We start from the raw sequence: 9651 nt of genomic DNA, 5'->3' as shown, positions 1-9651 counted from the left end.
ACAGGTTGCCCAGAGAGGTTGTGGAGTCTCCTTCTCTGGAGATATTCAAAACCCGCCTGGATGCAATCCTGTGCAATGTGCTCTAGGTGACCCTGCTTGAGCAGGGGGGATTGGACTAGATGATCTCCAGAGGTCCCTTCCAACCTCAGCGATTCTGTGATTCTGTGATTACTTTGCTTTTAAGCATCCTAAAATAAATTTTGCTTGAAGAGATCATTTTGCTTTATTGCTTTGAATTACTGCCCTGCTCTATTTGCCACTTAATAAATTCAAATTAATGATTATTTTTTACTTATTTCCAGTGAGTTGCCAAGAGATACTGGATCTAGAATCAAATCTTAATCTAATTCTGCTAGAAACACTGGCATGAYATCATGTTCCACACTTCAGCTTCTGGAGCAGGACAAACAGAGAATCACTATGAAAAACTATCAATTCACAGATAAATCAGCTTGGCAGATTAGCCAGTCAGCCACTAGCACTGGAAGAGTCATATAGTTTAATAGCAAGCCCTATGCACATGCACAGCAATGCTTACCAAATTGCCCAAGCCTAATAACAAGTTAGCAGCTAAACTTATATTTTAACAGAATCCATATTAAACACAATATTGAATATACTTTGCTCAATTCACTGGAACTGCTTTACCCTGGTCCTCTTTCTGGCAGATCCACTTCCCCAGACAATGGGCTGTAAACAGGAATACTAACATCGTAGCCTTGCCGGTAAGTCCACGTGGAAAAGCCTCCACCAGCTAACAGAGCTCTGAAAAAATACAAAAGAGACTGTAAATAGAGCACATTGATCATTCAAACTGCAGGGCATGATTTACTGATTATCATCACCAGATTATCAAAAGGATGCATGCTCCAAGAGACAGGTTTTTCCTTAACTTTTCTCAGTGGTATTTTTCATGCAGTTGTTAGGTTCATTTTAGCTTTCCCAAATGGGAGCCAGTCATCAATGGAAAACTTATGATTACATATAAGATGCTAAGGAAAGGGCTGGTTTTGCATAAAACAGGGAAACAATCTATTGCAGCCATTATGATTTGTGAAAGCTTAAGTATCCCAAGTCAATTTTAATAAACACATTCTTAATTACTTTTATTAATTAACATATTCCTCAGTGCTTGCCCTAAAACACTGGGTAGCATAGCTTTTGAAGTGTGGGAGACRAGCTTTATTTCAGGTACGAGCCCAGTAATACAGTATTTTGGCAGCTTACAGCAACTCAGGACTTCTCAGGCTGGAAAATTCTAAGGAATTATTTGCTATTGTACTTTCAAAGTGATCACACAAACTAGTGAAGTTTATTTAATTTTTACATTACAAAAAAGAATGCTATAAATGAAAAACATGACAACAAGAACTCCATATGATCTGAAATTAATTTCCAAGAGTAGAGGCAGCTTGGGATACTATGTGCTAGAAAGCATGGGAATAATCAAAGCTGGATAAATTAAGATATATTTCAGTCTCCCAATGGGATGGCCCTGATTGTCTGTGGCTTTTCCTAGACGGGGCAACCTTCTGCCACGCAGAAAGAAAGAGCTGTAAGGGACAGACGAAAACAATGCGTACAGAAGAAAACAATGCATCAGTCACTGTGCCGGAAGAAAAAGCTATGCTATTATCTCCTATGCCAGATCAAGTGTCTTTGAAATATGCAAGTAGAGGACATCAGCTTTTCAGTTACCATTTCATCCCCAGTGACCAGGTGGTACAACAAACACACCATCCTATTCCCCAAAAGAAGCTCAGATTCAGCTTCTTTCAGTGAGCCTTCTTGAACAGCTTATTAAACTTTCAGTCCTTTGCCACAGAACAACAGGGTGTGCTATACTTCAAGTTGCCCTAGGGATAGTGGGTCTGCTAAAGTTACCATATAAAGTAATTTGCAGAAGAATATTTTTCCAATTCCAGTTTCTCTCATTCTCGAGGGAAAGAAGCAGAACACAAACATACCACTGCACCAGGCACTAAGGAAAGGATCCTGAGGAGCTGTACTCGTTCTAGCAGCTGTGATTACAGCCAGAAGCCTTATTGCCCCAAGCTTGTATACTGTCACAGTTCACGGCTGAGCAGGCACTTGTCTCATCAGTAATCATAACAGACACATCAAAAGAAAACTAAGGTGAGACTGAAAGAGGCACTGACAAGCCATTAAGTGACATTCTTGTTTTCAGTTATCCTGAATTAAATCCTTAGTATAGTATTTGGAGAAGCAGTTTTCCCACAGCTGTTGTACAATCAGTTACCTACATTATCATCCAAGACCCYACCTATCATTTTTTCCCCTCAGAATAAGACATCCTGCTTGAACACCAGTATGTCCTGCCTGTTCTAATTCCCTTCAGAGGTTCCACAAGATACTTCATTTTCTGCTCTCAACTGTAGCACAGAGTTGCTCGGTATCCCGACATCACAATCACCCTTTGCTKTGTGTGTGACTACACCCAGCTGGTCAAGCAAGCAGTACTAAATGTCATTTAAGAAGCTCTTTGAAAATCCTAGAGTCAGGATTAGAGGTGTAATTTGGTTTGATGAAAATTACAAAAATCAAAACAATTTGCCTGTCTCTATTACTCTTCACTCACAACACAAACCATTTGAAGGAGCAGAAATGACTTGAGAAAGGGATGATAATAAATCAAGTAAGTGCTGAGTGAGAATTTATCTTCCAAAGCAAGTGACTAGTTTGGACTCCTTTCCAGTGCCTCCTCTTTGGTAACATGTATGTGTTAGATGTACAATGCTGCTATGATCAGATCTTGCCCTCCAAGCTCCACGTTCCATGTTGCGTTCACATAAACTCAGTTACAAGCAAGGAGAAAAAATTGGCTTGGGCATTGCTGTTCTTGCACTTTACAACCCCTCTTTTCTTTTTTTTAACCCCCTAATTTGGAAACTACAACCAAAATGTTTTAATTGGATCCGGTGTAAACATGACAGCACCTCATCAGCCTTGAGAAAGCAGGTGTGTGTCATGCAGACTTTTACCTAAAGAAACCCACAGGGAACCAACACCAGTTAAATAACTCCACTCAGATTTCCATTGTATGGTGCAGTGAGGGAATAGAGGTATTAMCTCCCAGAGTACTCAGTACAAATAATCTTTATATTGCATTGACCACAGAGGAGGCAGCCTGTTCCTAACTTTTCACCACCAGATAGTGACCCTTTCTCTCCAGAAAAAACCCAACTGGTCTGTGCTCTAAATGCTCCTGCCCAGCTGCCATCACCACCAGTTTCAAAATTTCACAAGTCAGTGGAACCCAATTCATCAACCAGAGAAGTTGAAGCAGGAAGACAAATCTTGGACCATATGTTCAATTCTGTGGCTACAGGGTAGGTTAGCCAAAGAAATTCTTTCATCCTCAGTATTGTACTAAATAGAATAGCATCTATTAACAAATATTAAAGAGCTTATTTTCAAAGTTTTACGACAGGAGTTACATATGTTATGGCAGCTAGTACCAGCAACCTAGCTTTCAGGCCAGCAAGGCAGACTTCCATCTTCAAAATCATGGAATAAGGTGCTTTTACACTGTCTTCTGGAAATTGGTTTTAAAGATTTAATAAACAAACAACCACTTAGTGAGATAACCTAGTTAAAGGCTTTTCCAGATGCAAAACTGCTATGCAACTGAATTCCCCTTTGTGCATAACGTCTTAATTTAGCTAGATTAATATTCTGCAGTAAATCAACACGATTCCATCATATCCCATGACCTTATAGCATGCTACTGTTCAACTATGTATGGTATCTCATATGTGCTGAAGAAAGAAGGTAGGCTGCACTCCCTGTGCAAACTTCATAAATATCACCTGTGTATTTCACCAGTGACCCACAAAATCCCACAAATCCAGCCGTTCTGGAGTTGTATTAGTACAATTCAGTCCCGTCCTTCAAATCCATCAGGCTCTGCCAGTGTACCTTTACGTTGGCCTGCAGCCTCTCACTCCATTGTGCTACAAGCAGCTATCCTTCACACTTAGCCAGCTGCCCACTCTGTAACATGTGCGCACATTCTCAAATTAAGACAACACATTCAGTTCACTTGTTCTGTTAGATATGAACTAAGATCTCCAGAGGTCTCCAGAAGCATACTGCAACCGCATACTACACCACTCAGGTCCTTCCAGGATCAGGTCCATGCCACAGACTTCTTCACAGATCACTTCTCTTCACACCTGTGACCAGGTTTTACACTACACATAAACCAATCTAACTGTCTGCTGCCTATGAAAAGGAGTTCCCACACTTTCTCAGCTCCAAACGTCACTGTTGCCTCCCTTGCATCAGCACTGCATGTTCCCTTACATGCAGTTGCAGGGCAAGTCAGATCAGCAAATGGATTTCACCAAAATCTCACACCTCTGATCTCCAAAATAATTAGTTTTTCATTGGACTGGTGACCTAATCTGACTTTACGTGTGGCTACACAGTCTCTAGACCCCTTTCAAGGAAGGGAAGAAGAACATGTGGCCAAAGGAAAAGCAGAACTACTCTTTTCACCACGAGCCTGCTGGTTTTTTATATACACTAGTGTAACATGAAACTGTAACCTCACATAGCTGAATTAGATGATGACTCCAGCATAGACAGTCATACCAGCAAAACTGAACTTATACTAGTATGTCTCATTTGGCTGAAGGGGTGGTTTTATTGTCCAGCTATAAAACATGGTATTAACAGTAAAAGTACTTTCACAGTAGTGCCAACAAAGCACCTTTAAGCTAGCTGGTAGGTGCTTTGACAACAGCTTTTTGCCAAAAAAAGATTTGATTTTTGATTTGAATTACTCAGCTTTGCCCAGTAGAATGACAAGCACTTAGAACAAACACCTACTAAATAATATACTTCCTGCCCATTAGAATGACAAACACTTAGAACAAACATCTACTAAATAATATATTTCCTGCACAGTAAGCCAAGATACATAAGGCCAAATATAAATGTACATCTAACACACAAAAAAAAAAAGGAAAAAAGGTTGTGCAGTACAAGAAATCTACTACATTCAATTAACAAACCTATTTCTTCCATGGACACATGTATGTGTGTACGTGCACAAACACACAATCCCAGAACAGCGCATCCTATTAAAACAAAACACTATCAAGTGAAAATTCATCTTAAGAAATATAAAATTTGAAATAAATACAGGTATGTAATAACAGATAAATAGGTTTGGTTACATAAGAATGATGCTTGACTGCCCTCTTCAGGCTAACCTGTATCACGTGCATATAACATACTTCATACAGTAAAGTCAAAACCTAAAGCAGTACTTCACAGCCAGTGATGTAATTATAAAAAGCAAACTTACTCTTTGAACACATCCAGAAAAAACAAGTTCTGTTTTAGCACTGAAGGACAATGTTTTACATCATCTATGGTGCAAAGAAATTAAGATATACTGCATATACAATCATCTTAGCAAAGATCTCATATCTTAGTCAAAATTTTGTTAACTAACCATTTGGCAGAAGAAAGTTAACCTTGATATTCAAAAGAGGGACTGGTTACATGGGACCTCACTCAGCAGAACTAAGTACATATGTTTTAATCTGGTAGAAATGTATTTAGTAACAATTTCTAAACTAATTAAGTTTAATCTTACTCTTATTCCAGCTTTCTTTGTTATAACCTACTTTCTTCTTTCAAAAGCAAACTATTCTGCAAGTGAAAATTAAGCTCAGGATTCACAACACCTYTTATGTTCCTGGCAAATATTTTCAAAACACACTTGCCAGAGAAGAACTAAGAATAATTGTCAGATTACTAGTACAGTGTAATTCTTAAAATAACATAAACTCAGCAGAGTGACAACTGCCTTTAAATGACCTTGAAGAATTCTTCAAACTTATATCAGAAAATTACAGCTAGGATTCATCTTTGGACTTCTAATTTGCATTAAATGGGACATTCTGCAAAGCCCTCAGATTGGGAACACAAAATGCAGGCTTAAACTTGAAATTCTCCATCCTAATGGCAAGCCTAACAGCAGATCATATCCCTTCCAAAATTAAAGATGAGGCCAAACTGTCAGATTCCAGCAATAAATACTTGTCCTGAAGGAAAAGAGGAACTTACTATTTCTTTCTTTTCTTTTTTTTTTTTTTCCCTCCTTCCTCGAAGAGACGAGGTCACACTCACAGAATCACAAAATAATTGGGGTTGGAAGGGACCTCTGGAGATCCTCTGGTCTAATCCCCCTGCTCAAGCAGGGTCACCTAGAGCAGGTTGGGTTGCCCAGGACTGTGTCCAGTCTGGTTTTGAATATCTTCAAGGATGGAGATCCCACAACCTCTCTGGGTAACCTGTTCCAGTGTTCAACCACCCTCACAATAAAGAAGTGTTTTCTTGTGTTCAAGTGAAATTTCCTGTATTTCAGTTTGTGCCCACTGCCTCTCGTCATGTCACTGGGCACCATTGAGAAGACTCTAACCCCATTTTCTTGACACTCTCCCATCAGCTCTTTATACACACTGATAAGATCCCCCCTGAGCCTTCTCTTCTTGAGGCTAAACAGTCCCAGCTCTCTCAGCCTCTGCTCATATGAGAGATGCTCTAGCCCCTTAATCATCTTTGTGGCCTTTCCAGCTTTGTAAAGGTTAAGGAGTGTGGCCTTTGTTATCAGCTACGCTTCTGAGCTTGCTGCTTCTTTAGTGGCATTTAAACCCAGACCTATTACATTCAAACACAGCAAAATGCATACCTATCTCTAGGAACATCCAGTGCAGTGTTATAATCCGGTGGCCCCCCAGGCAACATATTGAAGAGCAAGTGATTTGTGCCTCGATCCCACCTAAGGGAAAAGAAGGAATAGATGACAATTAGAAAGGTATGCTCTCTATATGGATGATAAACTCTCTCAAAGTCTAGCTCTGGCACTGACTCACAGCATACTCCCCTCCAGCATTAACCTGAACTTCTTTACTTGAGTCCTTCAAATACACACACTGACGTGTGTAAGTACCTGGATAACTGTGCCAAAGCCTGAGCTGTCTCCTTGATGCGAAGCGTGTTCTGATTGAGAACATCTAYGGATGGCACAAAAAGGCAGGCCCGGTTGACATCATCAGTGTAGAATTCACTGTCAGAGATGGCAGTTAGTAGCTCATTGTATTCCCTGGAAATGGTATTGCTGACTGACGTCCCATATTCATCCACATACTTCTTCAGCGAGTAGATGTATACCTTAATTTTGTTTTTGGGATTGAAGCCACATCGATAGACATCAAAGCAGGTGTGCATCCTGCAGCTAAGGTCTCCTCGCTCAGGAATGGGGCTATCAGCAGGAAGCTTGACCACAGGCACATCATGGACACTGCGTTTTTCAACAGTCCAGTCACTGGATGACTCAATGGAGTGAGGCCAGAACTGAAACATTCCTGTAGCAATTAGACCAAGCAGAACTATGGAGAAGAGAGTGATGTAGTAGATGCGATGCTTGGTTTTCATTCTTGGGATGAGGGCTGGACCCCGCGTGTTATATTTGGCTGATGCACACATAATGGAATCAATTACCTCTTGTTTCTACAAAATAGAAAGCAATAGGTTTAAGGATGAATTCTGGAAGAGACACATAGCTATCACACAAGGTACAGAAACATTCAGCTAACCCATTCAAGGCAGGTTCTTTGCCTCAGCAGATTACAGTAAAGTTTCCTCAGATGCTCATATGTCCCACTGGAACATAAGATGCCAACTGATTAACATAGTGGGAATGTCACTTTGAAACAACAACATGAAGCTTATCTGCTGGGCCTCCTTATCATGGAACGATGTCGATGGCCAGTTAACAACCACAAATCAGAGAAGCACATAGCTTGGGGGGGGGGGGGGGAATTGGGGGATCTCAAACACTAGAGAATTAAGAAGTCTTCATAGGTCCCACTCCACCTATGTCTAAATGTATTCACCGTGAATAATAAAAAGGCAACCAATGCACGATTCAGCTGTGAGTGAAAAGAAACAACCTGGATACCCCATAAAGGGCTTATGAAGGGGCATCACATACAATGTGAGATCATGCTACTGCCTTTCTCTGATGTAAAGTAGCTTCCAAAACAAATTTTACAGGAGCTTCACCATATCTGACTAAAACAATGCCAAAGTACTTCTGGCAAAAACAGAGAATTAACTTATGGTCTTTGTCAATATACCTTTTGTGGCAAAAAAGTCTCAGTTGCCACTGCAGCCATGTAAGAAAAGCATTTAAAGTAAGAGTTCAATGTAGCCTAGAAAAAAATTTAGAGGGAAAAACACAATGTAATATAAAGTATCATAAATCCAGTTCCAGAACTGCTGTCATCTTTGATTTTTCTTGCAAATTTTTGCACAGAAAAATGTGGTTCCAGCACRGGGTAATTTTTATCAACTACAGATTGAAGGATCAGCTGCTCGCTACATGCATAAAGCTGTTTATGTTTTCAACTCAAGGTTTCATACTAAGTAAAGAACTATAACTCCAACCTATATTCTCCTCAGTGAGAGTTATTTAAAGGTCATAAGCATGTTTCTTCCCCAAAGAAGAATGTGTATGATAAAATTACATGTTTGTCCTTCTTTTCTCTTGGAAAAAGATAGGATGTTTTCTTGCTTCAAGAGCAAGAAAGAAAGTCTCACAGTCAACTGTAGAGAGCTAATATAAATAAAATAACTATCATTAAGACATCAATCTTAATAACAAATCACAAGACATTTATTTGGCAGTTCTTAACCAAAGGCTGTTAGGATGAGGTTGCCAACACATGAAGCAACTGCACTTACATGATGCAGCACAAGAACAACTTCAGACACTGTTCAATACATATTTGACCTTTAATACCTCTTCTCATTAATTTAGATTCACATTCTGATTCCGGAGACAGTTTTTAAAGCCTGCCATACAAGACGACACATGCCACGCTGTTATCAGGACAGAAGCCAGAATCCTACATCACTATCAGCGTTATAATGAATAACTGCCATGCACTTCTGACTGTTAGTCATGTTATTCCTCCCTCCTCACCTGGTGCCAGAATCACTTGCATTATCACTGAGATCACATATCAGTGGCAAGTTTTTGAGTCACTCGGCAAGGCCGTCTAGACCTAAGTCTGAGGGGAAAAAAAATGAAATATAACTATCCATTCATGGAACCGCTTAATCACTCCTACATAACAAACTTGGGGAACTTGCAGGCACAAGGTATAAGACAAGGCCTAACAGCATTTAAAGCACTAGGAGTAACATGAAAGAGACCTCGCAGCTGACGATGCAGCAAAAAAATTAAGGGATGCTCTTCTGTGTCCAAGGCCCCACAATGAAACGGCAAAGACGTGCAGAAACCTCCCCCGCGCCCACGGCGTCACACAACGGGCACTGCACCACTGCTCCCCCCCGCCCCCGATGCCGGCGGGACTGGGCACAAGCGGGAGCAAAGGCCCGCGCCGACGGACAGCGAGGCCGCCCGGGCAGAGGCGTGTCGGCGCCCCGAAACCAGCCCCCCCGCCTCTGCTCACCGCTCCCATCGCACCCAGCAGCGGCCTTCCCGGGCACCTCCGCGTCCCCTTCCCGCCCCGGCAGCCCAGCGGACGGGACGCGCCGGGCCCCCGCCGGGCCCGCCTGGTCTCACCTCCGCCCGCAGTCGCTCGG

At 41.2% G+C, this 9651-nt stretch overlaps 1 protein-coding gene across 11 annotated transcripts in view; it reads right to left on the bottom strand.

Annotated features, from left to right (window-relative positions):
* EXT2 (exostosin glycosyltransferase 2) overlaps nucleotides 1-9651 on the bottom strand; it is an 85257-nt gene extending 75606 nt beyond the window's left edge. For 6 of the 11 annotated variants that reach the window (XR_003257910.1, XM_026091957.1, XM_026091998.1 and 3 more), the window contains exons 1-6: nucleotides 9632-9651; nucleotides 9026-9113; nucleotides 8178-8252; nucleotides 6989-7548; nucleotides 6728-6817; nucleotides 649-765 (exon numbers count right to left, since the gene is read on the bottom strand). Coding sequence is in view for 10 of the 11 variants with exons in the window: in XM_026091957.1 (XP_025947742.1) it covers nucleotides 649-765; nucleotides 6728-6817; nucleotides 6989-7548; nucleotides 8178-8216 (806 nt within the window). In the remaining variant the exon portion in view is untranslated. Of the gene's footprint in view, nucleotides 1-648; nucleotides 766-6727; nucleotides 6818-6988; nucleotides 7549-8177; nucleotides 8253-9025; nucleotides 9114-9518; nucleotides 9594-9631 lie in introns of those variants that run through there. The other 5 variants (XM_026091964.1, XM_026091991.1, XM_026091974.1 and 2 more) reach the window with 5 other exon arrangements.

Source organism: Apteryx rowi, unplaced genomic scaffold (assembly GCF_003343035.1).
Source record: "Apteryx rowi isolate R43461 unplaced genomic scaffold, aptRow1 scaffold_122, whole genome shotgun sequence".
Classification (NCBI taxonomy): domain Eukaryota; kingdom Metazoa; phylum Chordata; class Aves; order Apterygiformes; family Apterygidae; genus Apteryx; species Apteryx rowi.
Note: the sequence above shows the minus strand (reverse complement) of the source record. Positions and strands in the feature narration are given on the sequence as shown.